This window comes from Gossypium hirsutum, chromosome D06 (assembly GCF_007990345.1).
Source record: "Gossypium hirsutum isolate 1008001.06 chromosome D06, Gossypium_hirsutum_v2.1, whole genome shotgun sequence".
NCBI classification, from domain to species: Eukaryota; Viridiplantae; Streptophyta; class Magnoliopsida; order Malvales; family Malvaceae; genus Gossypium; species Gossypium hirsutum.
In genome coordinates, this window is record NC_053442.1 from 54202906 (window position 1) to 54221554 (window position 18649).

Consider the following 18649-nt stretch of genomic DNA (forward strand, 5'->3'; position numbering starts at 1 on the left):
CCCTTGTATCAACAAATTTATACATGCAAAATTGATGCCTAGCAAAGTTTCAATATTTTTAAAATGATCAAATTAATTGTCTTTCAGATCCTCTCCTAGAAGGTCTTTATATGAAACACGGACCTTAGTTCTATCATGAACAGATTTGTGTGTTCCTTCGGCATTGAAATTTTTTATCAGGTTATTAAGAATAAGTCTAGAATATTGTGGAACACTTGCTACAAAGTCATTCATGAGCTTAGATTTTTGCTCGATCAATCAACCGAAATAGCCAAGAGGGGTTGAATTGACCTTTTAAAAATTTGTGGAAGCAAAAGAAAAATTATGAAACAATGAACACAAGAATTTAGAGTGGTTCGGCGCTAAATTCTTACTCCATTACCTTAGCTTTCCACAACTAAGGATTTTTCCAAATCTAATAATTTGATAAACCTTTGAAGACAAAGTTTAACCTTACAACTCCCTTAATATTTCTACCCAAATCTTAAGATACAAACCCCCTCAAAAGAGCAAACAAAGAAACAATCCTTACAAGATTAGGATGTTTGCCAATTAAGCACTAACACTTGATCTGATAGAAAACAATATGTGATATCCCGAAATAGGGCCTAATCGGAATAGTGGTTTCATAACCACAAATCCAAAGTGAAATAGTTTAATTTTATAAATTTTTATTAATTACTGATTGAATGAAATATTGTGTGAAAATATAGATAGGAAATTTTAATGATTTAGTGCCTAATTGAATTTTTAGGACTAAATTGAGAAAAATGCAAAGTGTGTCTAATTAGTGATTAAATGACTTAAATGAATTATTGCATGAAATTGGAAGTGTTTATGTGGGAATTAGACCATAAATTAGTGTTATGGACACAAAAGGGTAATTCTAGAAAAATATCTAAGTAATGGGTCAAGGGCATTTTTGTCCAAATTGAATAAAAGACAAAATAAAGAGAAAATAAGTGTCCATCTTCTTCAAAATTGAAGAGTTGCTGCCGAAACTTTCATGTTCTATAGGCTAGGGTTCTTGATTTTTCTAAGCTCAATCGTAAGTGATTTCTTGCCCCGTTTTTAATTATTTTCGTATTTTTATGCTTATTGAAGCTTGAATTTCATGTTTCTACCGTTTAATTTAAATGAAATGAAAGTTTAAAAATTGACCCATTCATGATATAATTGTAAATTGATTAGGGATGTTAGATAATGAATGTTTGAAGTGTTAATTACAAGTTTTACTAGATGAATTTCGATGAAAATGTTGAAAAAGGACTAAATTGTGAAAGATGGTAAAGTGTGCATAAAGTTGTGATTTTGTGAAATTGAGGGCTGTTACGAGCATGAAATATGATTTAGTGAAGTTTGAAATTTAAGAATTTAGTGAATTTTATTTTTACGAGCTTTGGGACAAAAGTGGAATTTTTGAAAAGTTATGGGAAAAAAATGTAAGTTTGCCAAAATATTGTGTATGAATTGTATTTAAATGGAATATTGATAAAATGCATTAAATTGTGTTAATATAGATCAAGAAAGAAGAAATAGTGGAAATGATCGGGGAAAAGAGAATGTTATCGACTAAATTACAAAAATAGTCGTTTTGCATCCGAGGTAAGTTATGTGTAAATAATAGCAATATATTTTTATAAATTGTGAATTTTATTTGATGTGTGAATCAATATTCAATGTGGAAGGAAAATTATTCATGAATTATTCAAGTGATAAAGTGGTGAAAATAAAGTGTTAAGTGTAAATTCCAGGTTGAACTTAGGAATAGAAGTGGATACAAGTGACATATCACTAGAGATCAGTGTTACAGTGTTACAGTGAGTCCCAGGTGCTGAGTGATCTAGCATGTGTTGCAGACACCTGACAGCTTGTGTGAGCAGGCCCGTGGACATTTCTAGTGTTATTGATCGTGGTAGCTTCGGCTACATTTTAGTGGTAGCTTCGGCTACATATCAGTGTGGCACTTATGTGCTAAATCTCTACGTATCTGTGTATATTTTGAGTGTTCAACGGGATTAATAATGAGTTAAAGTGAATATGAAATGAAGTGTGTATGCAAGTACGTTTAAAAGAATGAACATATGTGATAAATGTTAAGTGTATAAGTGCATGTGCAAGTGAAATGGTAAGATTATGCATGTGTAAGTGATTGAAATTGCTAAGAAATGTTTGATTAGTTATATGAGAGAAATGTCAATTATTAAATGAGTACTTATTGTTTACATGTAACTTACTAAGCTATTTGTAGCTTACACATTTTCTCCTTTCCTTTGTTTTATAGTGATTTGAGCTTGTTCGAATTGGGGATCGTCGGAGCTCGTATCACACTATCATAACCATCTCAGTATTATGTGTTTTCAAAATGTTTAAAACTATGGCATGTATAGAGTCTTAATCATTTTGAGTATGTTCATATGATATGGCTAAGATTAGCTATTGAAATGGTTAGTAAAGATTATGTTTTGGTGTTATGTATGTTTAAATGGTAGCTAATACAAAGAAGCAGTTTCTTTGACAGCAGCAGTGATGTGAATGTGAAAAATCACCATAAATAGTAAAAATGAAATTATAGAGTTAATGATATATAGAATTAAAGCTTATCAAGTCTATTTTTTACTTGAAAGAAACGGTGTAGGAAAAGGAATTTTATATTTTGAGATATTTGAATTTTAGTGAGACAGGGTCAGAATGGTTTTTGAAGTCCCCTATTATGACTTTATAAAATTATTATAAATTGTAAAAAAATAATTATGGGTCATAATTTATATGTCTAAATTCCTTAGTGAGTCTATTTTCAAAAGAAACAAACGATAACATTATATGAATTCTGTACAATAAGATAATTGATTTTTAGTGCCAAGAGGTCAGAACTATCGAGTAGTGAAATAGGGGAGACTTTAATGAATAAACTGTACTAATTGGCTAAACAAAAAATTCTAAAAATTTTATGGTAATAAGGTATATGAGTCTAGTTTCATGGAAAATTTACGGATTTAAATTTTGAGTTTTGTAACTTGAGATATAATTAAATTAGTGACAGTCACGCAGGTGGACAGTTTTGTTGTGAACAATGAATTTAATTTTAAAAGTAAATTTTTATACTCCGAATTGGTAAGTTAAGTTGGATGACATATCGTAATCGATTCTAGCGATGGTCTCGAGTAATGGGTGTTAAATTTAGTGGTATCAAAGCTACGGTTTAGTCGATTCTCGGACTAACGTAGCGAGTGTAATAAACTATCTATACATGCCATAATTGAATAATGATAGTGTGACGACTCCTGACATCTTAAAATGTTTTTTTATAGTAATGGGTCCTATTCGAGATACAGATGATGATGCTCAGAGTAATGCGCCTGCTTCCGCGCAAGGAACGGTGCCAGTTGAAAGTCGACCAGAGACTCAGGGTCAAGGAGATGAGGCTCGAGAAGCTTTTCGTCATATGATGAACAATTGGTACACTAAGTTTGTTAGAACTAATCCTAATGCTCAACGTCCTCCGCCCCCTCCTATTCCTCAAGTTGTTCCCATAGCTCCTCAACAAACTAAAGTGTTAAGATTGTCAAAGCCTCCAGTGGACAAAATTCGAAAGTATGGAGCCGAAGAGTTCTGAGCTAATGTAAATGATGATCTTGAAAGAGCAGAGTTCTGGCTTGAAAATACCATCAGAGTGTTGGATGAATTATCTTGTACTACAGAAGAAAGTTTCAAATGTGCTATCTCATTGTTGAGGGATTCGGCTTATAATTGGTGGAAAATTTTAGTGTCAGTGGTGCCTAAAGAAAAAAGCTACATGGGATTTCTTTCAAGAGGAATTTCGGAAGAAGTATGTAAGTCAGCGTTTCATTGATCAAAAGAGAAAAGAGTTTCTTGAATTGAAACAAGGGTGCATGACGGTAGCTAAATATGAACGAGAATTTGTCAAATTAAGTAAGTATGCCCAAGAGTGTGTATCTAATGAAGCTACATTGTGCAAGAGGTTTGAAGATGGATTAAACGAGGATATCCGATTATTAGTGGGAATCCTTGAAATTAAAGAGTTAGTGGTACTAGTTGAAAGAGCTATCAAGGCTGAAGAATTGAGTAAAGAGAAAAGAAAGGTGGAAAGTGAAGCAAGAGATGCAAGAAAAAGATCAACGGGCAAGTCATTTCAGTCTCAAGCGAAGAAGTCTAGAGAAATGAAAACTCGATCGAATGCTTCTAGTGTGAATTTTTAAAGAGATCGAGGAAGACAATATTCAAGTTCTAAAGCTCAAGCGACCTCTATAGCAAGTGTAGGAAGTGTTAAACCTACTAGACCGGAATGTCAACATTGTGGAAAATGACATTTGGGAGAATGTTATTTAATCATCTAAGCATGTTTTAAATGTGGATCTCAAGATCATTTTGTGAAAGATTGTCCAGAAAGTGAAGAGATAGAAAAGTTTCAGAATGTGAGATCGAGCAGTGTGACTACTAGAGGAAGACCACCGAGAAATGTGGGGATTGGAACTAGTGGTAAAGGTGTAACAAAAGACACTACCATAAGATCCGAAGTGGGAGCTCCAGCGAGAGCTTATGCCATCCGAGCTAGAGAGGATGCATCTTCCCCTGATATGACCACTAGTATATTTTCTCTTTACGACAGTAATGTTATTGCATTGATTGATCCTGGTTCTACTCACTCGTATGTATGCATGAATTTAGTGTCTAATAAGAATTTGTGTGTTGAATTGACTGAGTATGTGGTTAAAGTGTCAAATCCTTTAGGCAAGCATGTGATAGTTGATAAAACATGCAAAAATTGTCCTTTGATGATATAAGGTCAGTGTTTCCCTGCCAACTTGATGTTGTTGCCATTTGATGAATTCGATGTTATTTTGGGAATGGATTGGTTGACATTACATAAGGCCAAGATAGATTGTAGTTAGAAAATTCTTGAGTTGAAGTGTAGTAGTGGTAAAGTTCTTCAGGTTGAAACAAATAAGTCAAATGTGATGCCAATTGTGATTTCTTCCATGTCTGCTTAGAAATGTTTGCAAAATGGTTGTGATTCATATCTTGCTTATGTGTTGAATACAAAAGTTTTTGAAACAAAGATCGAATCAGTGCCAGTGGTATGTCAATATTTAGATGTGTTCCCAAAAGAGTTGCCAGGTTTGCCTCCGATTAGAGAAGTAGAGTATGGTATTGAAGTAATGCCAGGTACCGCTCCAATATCGGTTGCTCCCTACAGAATGGCACCAACCGAACTGAAAGAGTTAAAAGTGCAATTACAAGAGTTGACGGATAAAGGATTCGTAAAACCAAGTTACTCTCCGTGGGGTGCTCCCGTGCTATTTGTGAAGAAAAAGGATGAGGCATTGAGATTGTGTATTGATTATCGTCAACTTAACAAAGTGACAGTGAAGAATAAGTATCAATTGCCCCAAATAGATGACTTGTTTGATCAGTTAAAGGATGCCACAGTGTTTTCCAAAATTGATTTGAGATCCGGATATTACCAATTAAGAGTTAAAGAGTCAGATGTGCCAAAGACTACGTTCAGAACCCGGTATGGCCACTATGAGTTTCTTTTAATGCCTTTTGGTCTGACTAATGCTCAAGCTATTTTTATGGATTTGATGAATCAGATTTTTCAGCCCTATTTGGATAAATTTGTGGTGGTGTTTATAGATGATATTCTTATTTATTCTCAAAGTGAAGCTGAGCATGCCGAACATTTAAGAATTGTGCTACAGACTCTGCGAGAAAAGAAATTGTTTGCTAAATTTAGCAAGAGTGAATTTTGGCTCAGTGAAGTTAGATTTTTGGGACATATTGTCTCGGGAGATGGCATCCGAGTGGATCCGAATAAGATATCGGCAATAGTTGAATGGAAGCCTCCAAGAAATGCATTTGAAGTTAGGAGTTTTCTAGGGTTAGCGGGATATTACCGTCGATTCGTAAAAGGTTCTTCGATGATAGCTTCACCGATGACAAAATTGTTGCAAAAAGATGTTAAGTTCGAATGGATCGAGGAGTGTCAACAAAGTTTTGAGAAATTAAAGAAGTGTTTAACTGAGGCACCAGTGTTAGTGCAACCCGAGTCAGGAAAGGAATTTGTTGTTTATAGTGACGCGTCGTTAAATAGGCTCGGATGTGTATTGATACAAGAAGGAAAAGTGATAGCGTATGCTTCTCGACAATTGAAACCGCATAAACGAAATTATCCTACCCATGATTTAGAGTTGTCTACTATTGTCTTTGCTTTGAAGATTTGGCGTCATTATTTATATGGTGGTTTGGCCTCAATTGCCTACCTCCACTACCTTAACTTTCCTCAACTAAGGATTTCCTAAATCCACTAGATTTGAACATTTAAGGACAAGGCTTAACCTTACAAATTCCTATATTTTTAAAGGTAAGATAAAACCACTTTCTCTTAAGGTTTCCTACCCAAATCCTTAAGTAACACCTCACAAATAAGAGAAAATAATGATGAATAAGATGATAGCTCTAAAAGGTATCAACAATTAAACACTCTCACACAAAGTTACAACACTTGAAATAATGATAGAAAACTTAACCCACAAGTGTGTACAAGAAATATTTAGTAAAAGATTGAGAAAGATTGGAAAATTGAGTTCTTGAAATTTAGACACTTGTTTCTCTAGTTAATGAGGAGCTTTGACCTTGTATTTATGCCCTTTAACAACCTTGTGGACGTTTGTAGCCATTAGAAACAAAATAGAGTCGTTGCAGCCATAAAAACTTGCATTTAATGCAGTCTGAAACTTCGTTGTATCGGTAGAAGGGAACTTGTATCGGTAAAAGTCCTTCTAAAATATGACCGTTGGGCTTGTTGTATCCGTAGATGTCCTTTTGTACCAGTAGAATTCTGAGGGTTTCAACTAGTATTGGTAGAACCCAACAGAGTATTAGTAGAAGTGCAGGGGAGGCTGAACTTTGGCTACTGTCTTGACTTGTTTTGGTAGAAGTGCTCAAGGTATCGGTAGAGCTCTGGCTGTATTGGAAGATTGGACCAGGGTATCGATAAAGATCCTAGGCCAGAACTACCTTGCACACTGGAGTGTGTTCTACTGATAGAAGTCCGTGTTGTATCAGTAAAACTTGAAGTTCTATGGGTAGAATTCTGTACCCTTTTCAAGGTCTTTCCATCTTAAGTTTTACCGATACTTGTCCACCTAAGTATTGGTAGAAGTCCTTCAAATTTCAAAATCTCGTTAAAAATTAAGTTAATTCAAGGCTTTTTAACAGTTTATTTTGTCTAACACTTTGAAAATAATTTTAAGGATTTATAAACAATTTTTGCAAATTTAAATAGCGGATTTTTAATATACTTTTTGTTATATTAAAATACTTGAAAAACTAGAGCTAACATAAGGCATACTAAATTCTCTTTCCCTTTGATTAAAAAAATAAAATCTAAATTTTATCCCTATTTCTTCTAGCCCTACTTTTACAATGTGACAATTTTAAAAATACTGAAACTTTGCATGACATCAATTTTGCATGAAAAGACTTGTTGATACAAGGGGTTTTTATGTTATTTGCAAAGATAGAGTTGAGATAATTTTCGTTAATGAAAGAATGAGGTTTAAGTTTGATTAAAAAAATCTCTTAGTATAGATTTTTCTGCACCAAACATCCATTGCAAGTGGCTTCTAGTCACCTTCACCAATTTGATATGGTGAGTAGTTTGAGAGAGGAGGGGATGTGCTTTCTTTCGGTGGTGTTGGCAGTCTGAACAGAGACTAGATTCGATGGCAGTGGATTACCTTGACGGCGGCAGCTAGGGTTAAGAAGAAAAAAGAAAAAAAGAAAAAAAATAAAATGGGAAAGAGAAAGAAAAAAGGGGAAAAGGAAAAAAAAAGAAAGGGAAAAATAGAAAAAATATTAATTACGTGAAAAAATATTAGGTGGATTGTTGGCTGTGCAATCCGTCAGAAGAAAAGGAAAAAATTAACAGTAGTGACCGATTCACAAAAATTATTTTATTTAGAGTGACTAGATTTACAAAAAAAATGAGTGATTAAAATAAGACAAATCTTATTTTAGAGTGACCATGAGTGCAATATACCCTAAAAAAATGAGGATAAATCTTAAAACTATGTTTTAGCTTTGAACAAATGTGCACTTTGATTTTGGGCATTTCATATATGAAATTTTCATTTGATTCAATTTTCATATATAAATTACGTTTACATATTGTATACAGAAATTATTATATTTATCTAACATAAATAAATTGATGTATTTATTTAAATGTATAAAGTTGAATCAAAACTAAAATCTCATACATACATTTGAATCACAATAAAATTTCATGTATATAATTGTGTCAAATCAAAATTTATATATCAAATTATACATTAAATTAGAGTTATGTGTAATTTTAAAATTTATCAAAACTTGTATTAAGTGGGGTTGCATCGTCTCATAATATTGAAAACAAAATTTCTAGCTGATTTTAATTTCAGTTTTTCACCAAAACTTTTTCATAATGTTGAAAACAAAAGTTTATTTCTCATACTGATTTTATTTTCAATTTTTCACCAAGACTTTTTAAGATTATATTCCTGAAGTTCTTAAATTTATTAATGATTAATTTCATTTATAAAACATTTATATAATTTGTAGTCTTTTATAATTTCTTATCATATTAAGCATATGTGTATGGGAATCATGTATTTAAAACACATATTTGTGTTTAAAAATCACATACAATAAATAATAAAATGTATGACTCGAAATTAATTAATAATAACACATAATAAAAAAATTAGATTAAATTGTAAGTAAAATGAAATTTAAACATATGAATAGATCATATTAAAAATGTCATTATTTATTATGATATTATCATCAATCTAAAGTTGGTGTCAAATTAATTTGTGACACTAACATTATTAATATATATGAAAGTAATAAAGTGTGTACGATGAACTTAAAACGTATAAAATTCAAAATAAAAGTTTGGTTAAGTGATAAGTTTTACCGATGCAATTGACAGAAACTCAAATTCCACCATATGCATATTTTTTTATTATTCTTTTAATTAGAAAAACTAAAATACTTTCATATAATATAACTTTATTCCGTCAGTTTAATTTTCCTAATCGAATTGGTGCCCAATTAACTCGTGACACCAACTCAATCAGCGGCTTAAATAATAATATAAATGCAACCATATTATTTATACATCTGCAATAGATATATAAGCCCATTATTTTAATTTATCAATTAATTAAAATTATGACATAATAAATGAAAAACATCTTAAAGGCTTTCAAATGTTGATTGAGATATCATATATTTTAAAATATTTATACATACAATTACACTGTGCATGTATTTTTAACAATATCCTAACTGACAATAAAAGTAATTAAGTTAAATTATTATGATTTAATTTTGTATTTAAAGGATAATATAATATTAAGACAAAAAAAAATTGATGGCATTCCTCTAATCTATCTTTTTCAATGCATAGAGAAAAAAAAAGGTAAGACCACCGAAAATTTTAATTTTTCAATGAATTGAATATTTTCAATCAGTTACCAAACAAACCCTCAAGTATGTTCCTAATCAAGAAGAAAAGGGCGACCAAACCCTGCAGCAATTACTGATGGATGGTCAACTGATTTACAAACACAACAAAAGAATTCAGGTTTTAGGGGTTTCAACCACGAAGTGGATCACATCATACGCACTCCATCAGTGTAAGAATGTTGTAAAACTATTAAGTAATCAAATCAATGAAATGCTTGTATAATATACTACAATTCAGTAACACCATACCTACCATCCTCTGCAATGGAGCATCTTTCGAGACCCTTTGAGTTATGATAATTTTACAGTCTGCCATTTCTGCATATTCTTCACTCCTCACCAGCTATAAAGTTTGGCCCTTCACCTTGGCACAAGTACTCATCACATAGAGATGCTGTTCCCCAGTCCTTTCGGAGTCGCAAAATGTCCTCTGTGAAAGTTGAGCCTGGGGCTCCAATGAACACACTCGCCATCGCACAGATGGTCTTATCCAACATAGCTTCCACCTTTAAATATCAATTAGAGCAAAAATTTAGATTGATCCTAGCAAAATAGTAATTGTACGGACACTGCAGGTTAAATGCAGTTGGGGAAGCTTGATCACCCATAAACAAATCTTCAAACTGACTGAATAATAATGTATAGCAAATACTTCAGAAACTTCAAAAACTTGGCTCGGTAACCATGGACAACTATATATAGGGGCAAATTTGTGCTTTTCATAACCAAGCACAGGTTGATTATCATTACTCATAAGGATGAACTCCAACAAAGACGTGGAAAATGCAAGGAAACCTTTGCAATAATTTAAACTCAATAAGTTAATTCATGCCCAGTGTTGTCAAGAACGCAAGGCACAACTTAGATGCTATAACACATACATTGCCTTAAGTGAAAGGCAAAAACATAGTGCTCACTTGTTGAAGTAAGGCACAATAGGTATATGTGCTTGTCCCTGATAATAAACTTTAAAGAGTGGTCTAGTTTATATCTATGAAACATGCAAATTTCTTTTTGTTGGTCAATATGCATGAATACCCAAATACAGAGAAGTAGAGAGTTTGATATTATCCCCTTTCCTTCTAGTGAGGTACAGATAATGAAAAAAGTTAAAAGCTAAAGAAATCAGAGAGAATTTCAATTAAATGAGCTTTTGCCTTGAAAAAGAGCATACCTAATGGCATCAGCCATGCACCTAATCGAAAGTGCCTCACCTGAAAGAGTCTGAGGCACTTTTGTCTAGCACTCGGGTACACGGCATAGGCATGCCAAGGTGCACGCCTTGAAAAAAATCTTCATGCCATGGATCTAACAGATTTATAACATCTAATACATAGACCTAGAACTGAGGATCTTACAGGTGCAACGTCATAAAAAAGCAGGGTATAGAAATAGGAAAACAAGCCTCATTACTTGACAAGCCAAACGGATAAGTCAACTTTATTTTTCAACAGGTTGGAATTAAAATCTAGAAAATCCTGAACTCATCTGGGTTGAGGGCTTGAATGATGAGAGGACTATTGCTGGTCATGTAGACCATTCTAACATTTGACTAGAACACAGGATTGTTCAAGAAACAAAACTGTCCCATATGGTTCTTCCTCCTAACACTAAAGTAGTATAAAAATCTCACCTGGGGGTCATCCTCAATGCCATGTCTGTATAACAATGCATCCCATTTTTCAGCTGAATTACGAGGAGGCCGTTTAACCAGTGGTATAGTCTTCCCATTCAGTACAACCATCGATTGCAGCAAACCAGTTTCGCTTTCTGCTGCATCTGTTGAAAGGTATATAATTGGAGTGTTGGCCCTTTCAACCATTCTAGTGATGCAATCCGCAGCTTGGGGAATAGGGTAAAAGCAACTTGGCTTTTTAGCATTGCTGGGGAATAAGAAAGTAATGTTAGTGGCATATTACACAAACCCCGCCCTCAAAAGCATAAGACCATACAAACTGACCCAAGATTTAACTAAAATGGTAATCGCCAAGACCCATTTGTTAAGAAGAGCCCTTTCTGGTAGGATGGGAATCTGTATCCAATTCCAGTATTCCACATTGTTTCAAAACACCTAAGATTCAAATATATGAATTCTCGATAACTATGGACACACTCTTCTATGCTAGTAAATTCAGAACGCTTTGAAATCAAAGCTTATCTCAGAACTATGCCATGTACTCAACCAAAACAAATAAAGTTGACATTTTGATACTCAATCAAAGCAAGATATGGCTAATGCCATCACTTTAACCCTTAGGGTGTGCTTGGTTGAGTGGAAAAGTGAAAGGATAGGAGGAAAGAAAGGAAAAGTCGAAAGAAAATGGATTTTGAGTGTGATTGATAGGAAAGAAAAGTGAGAGGAAAGAAAACAGTAGGACAGATCATTTTCTATTTTAATGCATAAAAATCAATTCTTCAAATTTGAGAATGATGAAAGTAGAGAAAATAAAGATCTGCATATTAGTTCAAAATTATGCATTTTTTTTTCTTCTTCCATTTTTGATCTCTACCAAACAATGGGGGGAAATGAAAATATTTCTCCATCATTCTAGTTTCTATCCTTTCAATTTTTATCGTCCCAATTTTCTTTCACCCTACCAAGTAAAGCCTTAGAGTTCTGTTCTCTAGCTTAACATTGTGGCTTAAAAGTAAAGATTCTAACTTTCCTATACAATTAAAGCAAAAAATTACAACAAAATGGAGAAGATACCAGAACTTCAAGAATCCATGTCGCCGAAAATGAAGAGCGATAAAATTACTTCCCAGGAACGTCTGAATAAACCGTTGAGCAGTCAATAAGATAAGCTTACTTGGTTCGATCAAAGTCTTACACTTATGCGCGATAGGACCACCTGGTTGCGTCACCCAATCTCTCTCCATTTCCGCAAAGAAAACATCCCCAATTGCTATCACATCATCATCCGAAGCAAACTTCTCTTCCAGATCCTTAATCGTTTTTTGACTCGGCTTCTTAATATCCTCACTCTTCCAAGCACTCTCTAATTTCCCCATCGAAATTCCTAATGACCTCAACTTCTTCAAATGCTCTTCGTCCACGTAACACGGCTGCGGGCTGGAGAAATAGCAAATGAACCTATCAATGTGAGCGTGATTCTTCTTCATTTCCATGAAGTCTTCGAATGGGATAACAGCTTTTTTCCCAACACAATCGTTAATGTGCTCGGTATCCAAAACTCGATTGTACTGATAATCGAATTTCGAACTGGGAATCACCAATGCCCGATTTAGAACAGCCGCGAAGAACATGTGTTTTTCCAAACAAATCAGATGGTTACTCATTTGACCCGACAAGCAAATGGCAAACAAGAATTTATTGGGTTTAGGTTTCCATTCGATTGTTCTTCTTTCAGAGAATTTCAGGTCAACTTTTCTGCAACGGTCGAAACTGTAACCGGCATAGGCGGGGTCTAAAACGGTGGCGTTCTGGAGGGTGTTTCCTGTTTTGTGAGGCGATAAGAGGGTTTGCTGGATGTGTTTGTTTAAGGTGATCTGATTGAGCAATGAGGCTTTGATGTCGTCAAACTGAACGGCTGAGACATTGTCATTAGAGTTGACGAAAGTGTGGTTCCAAAGAGAAAGAAGGGAAGTTAGCTGTTGATTCAACAAGTAGAGAGCTTGGAGTTGGGATTCTTTGAGTTGATCCGACACCTTATTGAATTTAAGGGAGGAGATGTTGGAAGAGAAGAGGGAACGAATGTCGGTGGAGAGGAAGATAGGGATGAGGAGGAGAGGGAGGAAGATGGCGAAGAGGTAACGCTTGTTGAAGGTGAGCTTGAAACGTCGTCGGATTTGAGATTCCAGCTCTTCGATGTGGAAACCGGATCTTGGAGCGGTAGAAGCGCGTGGGCTGGTTGGGATTTGGCGTGGGAGGTGCTTGGTGTCGTTTTGGTGGATTAAGGTTTGGCGATCGTCGTCTTCGTCGGATGAATGTCGGTCCATTTGTTTGCTTAAGAGGGGAGCAGTGAGTCTGCGAGTGATGGAATGGCTAAGTCAGAGATGATAGTTTTCAAAAAAATACCTTAGTTGATTAAAATGGAGACTGGGATTGGTTAAAAATTTAGGGTTTGGTTAAAAACGACAGAATTTTTGTTGAGCGGAGCTGGCGTAAGGAAGAATGTCAATTATCGAAGCAGCAGAAGAAAGACACAAGTCGGTGGAAGAAAATGACTCCGTGCCGTCCCACCATTGTCTTGGGTACGACCCGAACCCGATAATATGTTTTTGTCGACAAGCAAACGACGTCGTACTGAATCCACATGAGAAATGTGAAAAGTAATTAAAAACCTCAATTACCAACTATATTTTTTTTAAAACGAGGAGGATGATTATATCGGTTAAATTATTAATTTCAAATTTAAGATGAGTTTAATTTATTTAAATATTAAAATAAATAAAAATGATAATAAATACTAAAAGATAAATGCAGGCAAAGTTACAATAGAAATTAGGAAAAAAAAAGGTGCACATACAGAGGTAATTCTAGGGGGCTAGCATGGGCCTTGGGTCCTCTAAAATAAAAAAATTGTTATTTAAGCTTTTTAATTTTTTTTTAAAATTTAAATTAATAAAGATAAAATTACACTTTGGCCCCCTTTAAAATTATAAAAATTTGATTTAATTCTTTTTAAAATTATAAAGATTTAGATTATAAAAAATTAAAATTTTATTTGACCCCCTTAAAAATTGTTCTAGCTTTGCCCCTGTGCACATATTTCATTTTTATTATTTTATTCATAAAAAAATCAAAGATTCTGGGTTTGATTGGAAATCTTCAAACAAATGCCCTTCCCCATAGTATATAGAGGCTATATGTTCGAATTGACTTGATGACTGAGCTGCAACATTGTTAAACCCATTAGTAGTAAATTTTTTAAGCACTGAGGATATCAAAGATACTTGAGCTGCTAGTGAAGTGAGGGCATCCACTTCATGTACTCTTGCGACTCGTCTTGAAGTTGCTCGATTGGTTGCCACTGGTAATTGTTGCTGGCAATTCTCTCAATATTTCATAAGCCTCATTATAAGACTTAGAAAGGAGAGCACCGTTGGCAGAAGCGTCTACTACCATCCTCGTGTGAGCATTGAGATCGTTATAGAATGTCTCCAACTAGATGCAATACGGGGTTCTATGATGAGGGCATTTTTGTAACAGTTCTTTAAATCTTTCACACGCCTCATACAATGACTTGTCATCCATTTGTTGGAAGGTAGTTATTTAATTCCACAATTTACAATCCTTGCTAGGTGGAAAATATTTCATACGGAAGCGTTTTGCCAACTCTTGCCATGTTGTTATGGAATCTGGTGACAATGAGTTCAACCAGGCTCAAGCTCTGTCCCTTAGAGAATATGAGAACAACTTTAATCTCAGTGCATTTTCAGGTATTTCGACTAACTTGAAGGAATCACTCATCTCCATAAACAATCTGAGGTGAATGTGAGGATCTTCAATAGGCATTCCACTGAACTAGCTCACTGTCTGAAGCATCTGAAACATAACAGGTTTTAGTTTGATTTATTGTGCCTTGATCTCGGGCATTCTAATTCTAGGATTAAGCTAATGAAAAAGCGGTACGTCATACTGTCTTAAGGCTCTATCCCTGTCATCAGCAACAAGGATGGGATTTTGAGCATGATTTGCTCCATTTCCTTGATTTTGGTTATCAAGGTTCATCTCTTCGGTCCTTCTTTGAGTTTCCAGTCTTCTCCTTTGTTTAAAAGTCCTTTCAATTTTAGGATCTATGAGGAGTAAGTCAATGATTTGATCAATACTCATAAACACATGAAACAATTACATAAAATAATGGAATTAAAATTTTACAGAAAAATAGACCAAAATGCAAAATTAACAATTTCACAAATAATGTTTTTTAAAATAGTCCCCGGCAATGACGCCAAAAACTTGGAATGATGAAAATGTAGAAGTGTACACAATTATAACAAGTAAGTATGACGAGTTATCATACCTTCAGAGACTGTACAAGTATCTATGAAATGTAAATTTAAGCAAATTGGTAGAGGAAAATATATTAATTTGAAAGAGGTGATCTAAAAACTAAAAAGTAACTAAGTAATCAACTAAAATAAAAAGTAAAATTCCAGTGCAAGATTTCTAAAAACAGTTTTAATCAATATGACATAAGTGCGTTAGATTAATTTCATTCTTTAACTTAGACTTATTAAAGTTATGTTCATGTTGTTACGAAGAATTTTATGGCAACTTGGTCTTTTGTTAACCATTGCACATACATACTTATTAAATTAATCAATGTTTCAAATATATTACTATATTGGATTGATTAATCAATTTTCATAAGCAAGTATAATACAGAGTGAAGTAACAATATATTCCTATACTAAAATAATTTAATCACAACAATCTTACAAGTTATGCAAGACAAGAATATTGTTTAATATTATTGCTAATTTAACCCACTTTTACACTTAGTAAATTAAACATGCACCAATTAGACATTTTTCCATTAATTACAATTTCAATCTGGTTAATAATTAATTCATTTGTTATCTTACAATTATAATGCAAGCATAACATATGGATGATTTTATCTAATTAAACAAATTACCAAGGTTTATAACAATACAAACGTGATTTTAAGAATTTAAGTGAACATAATGTAATCAATGTAACACAAATAAGATTTAAGTCATCTTAATTAAACTAGGAGCATCAAAACAATAAACATTCATGTTTATGATCACAAAATAATCTGAAAGGATTAATTGAACGATACTAGAAGACAAATCTCGGTGGTTCTCTGAAGCCAGACTAGTGTGCTTCTCTTCCTCTTTGCTTGTTCTGTCAATAAAAGGCCTTCAAGATGCTTTAATTCTACTACTTTAAGAGGCTTGCTAGCTCTTTCTCAAGAGGGGAAATCAATAAAGGAAGGAAAGAAAAATGGAAAGGCAAATGAGTGTGAAGGAGAGAAGTGAAAGGTGAATGAAGATATGAGTAAAGGATGAGAAATGAAGAGGTGAAAGGGTTATTTATACATGGAGATCGCAACTTGAATTGGCTAAAAATAGCAGCCAACCCCCCTTCTCATGGCTGGCCTTTGATAGTAGGGAGAGGGGTTGAGATAACTTTGGTAAATTTAGCTTAATGCCACAAGTACGGATGCAAAAAAAAAGAGGGTTTGGAACGGGTTTTGGGAGAAAGTTAAGGGATATTTTGAAAATATTATAAGCATCTTAATTAGATGATTTGGGCAGAAATTGGGTTAGCATTGGACTGCTCTTCCCTTGGTGGATTAATCCCCTTCAATTTAATAAATCTAGGCCCCTTTTTCTACATTAGACTAGGATTAAATTCAACACAATTTTTTTTGGATTAAAAATGATTTTTCAATGGGTCCAAGGAGTTGATTTGGAGCATCCATGGCTGAAAAATTATCAGCCTTCCTTATGTGCCAAATGCTTTGAAAGATGCTTTGAAAATTCGATCTTCTTAAGGTGACTATTAAGCTGATTTTTCAACTTTTGTGCAAAATTGTCGAAAATTGGCCAAATTATGCAAATTTAGTATAAAAATAACTAAAATTCAAAATATTTCATAAATAGAGTTCAATTTAATTATTTTATAATAAAATTATAAAATTCGATAAAAAATACTTAGAAACTGCATGAATCAATACTCAAAAGGCGCTGAAAAAGTCTATATATTTTAGTGTTTCCACACTCCCAAACCTAATTCATTGCTTGTCCCGAGTAACACAAAAATTACAAAAGAATTTTAAGAAAATAATCTTTGAAATATTTCTTCAAAAATCGTTTCTTCCCACAATTATGCTCAAGAATAAAAATTCTGAAATTATGCATCTTAAGTAGACATAGTGTTCAAATTATTCTCAATTATTATCATGACATCAAGAATAAACTAAATGCTTTTTTAATAAATATATGCTAAATTCTTACCAATTAAATTTTATTGCCTTATTTAAGATTAAACTGCAATCCCTAAGTTTAATTATACCTTAATAAGTTGAGTTTAGCAATTTCTCTCCACTAATGTAGTCGGCACAGATCAATAGGTCTTTTAAATAGGCTGTAACCTGACTTGGCTAGGGGTAGGTTAAAGATAAATAATTTTAAGCTAAAAACCCTAGACTCAGCTTACATCGGACCTTTGGAATAAATACCCTCAAATTCACCAACTGTTTTTGAACTTGAGTACACATGCTCATTGTACATCTATTTTTTTAGTAAATATGCTCTTTTTTTTAGGCTTGAGCATATCACTACATGTACTACAATATTTTTAAGCATTTGATACTTCTTTTCAATGCCTCCAAACTTATTTTAAAAGAATATTCTGGATAGACTGAGTATAGTGTTTGGAACAATTTAGAGATAAATATTAAAGAATGGGTAGCTCATGTACGCAAGGTTCCAATAAAATCAGGGCATCTAGTCTCAAAGTCAGGTTTCAAGGGATAAATGTTCATTAATGTTAGCTTGAAAGGCTTTAACGGTCCAAACATCGTTTGCCTAAATCATTTCTAAAATTCCATGCTTCCTAGGATTTCACCTCAAGAAATTACTAAATCTAGCTAAATCAATTCTAGAGACTTAAACTTTCATGCATGTTTAGCTTTTCTAAGGAATTGAAAATTTCATGGTTTGATTTTTATATTTTATTAAGACTAATATTTACATCATAATTCAACTAACATTACAATTATTGAGATTGTAGAACTTTATTTATACTAAAGTTTAACATAATCAACAAAAAATTAAAATTTTGAGCAAAATATAACTTAATCATAATTTGATAGGAAAAATGAATTCTTGAAAAAAAATCAATTTTTGGTCCCCCAGTTAAGATGAACAATGTCCCCATTGTTAAAAGCGATAGATAGAATGGACGAAAATATAGAAGTGAATAGATACTATACACCAGGTGGGATCTAAGGAAAAAGAGGTGAGTCAAGTTTGACTGCTTAAATACCAAACTTTTCTTAGACAAATCCAATCCTAGACATGTAAATATTTATTGCTACACTTCTTATTTTGTAATTTGTTTAATTTATTAATGATTTTATTATGTGAGAAATAGAAATATTATAAAATAAAT

At 33.4% G+C, this 18649-nt stretch overlaps 1 protein-coding gene across 1 annotated transcript; it reads right to left on the reverse strand.

Annotated features, from left to right (window-relative positions):
* Positions 1-9504: 9504 nt before the first annotated feature.
* LOC107897669 (O-fucosyltransferase 36) lies at positions 9505-13749 on the reverse strand. The gene is made up of 3 exons (XM_016823192.2): positions 12248-13749; positions 11171-11420; positions 9505-10043 (listed from the first exon to the last, which is right to left on the reverse strand). The coding sequence occupies exons 1-3, from the start codon at positions 13495-13497 to the stop codon at positions 9867-9869; spliced, it is 1677 nt and encodes a 558-aa protein (XP_016678681.1). The 5' UTR covers positions 13498-13749; the 3' UTR covers positions 9505-9866.
* Positions 13750-18649: the final 4900 nt, after the last annotated feature.

What these genes read in the sequence shown, in the direction of transcription:
- LOC107897669 (XM_016823192.2), bottom strand. Translation starts at nt 13,497, where the DNA reads ATGGACCGACATTCATCCGACGAAGACGACGATCGCCAAACCTTAATC. An exon ending in CATGGATTCTTGAAGTTCTG is followed by an intron (nt 11,421 to 12,247) that starts GTATCTTCTCCA and finishes CTTATTCCCCAG; the next exon opens with CAATGCTAAAAAGCCAAGTT. An exon ending in GCATTGAGGATGACCCCCAG is followed by an intron (nt 10,044 to 11,170) that starts GTGAGATTTTTA and finishes TGATATTTAAAG; the next exon opens with GTGGAAGCTATGTTGGATAA.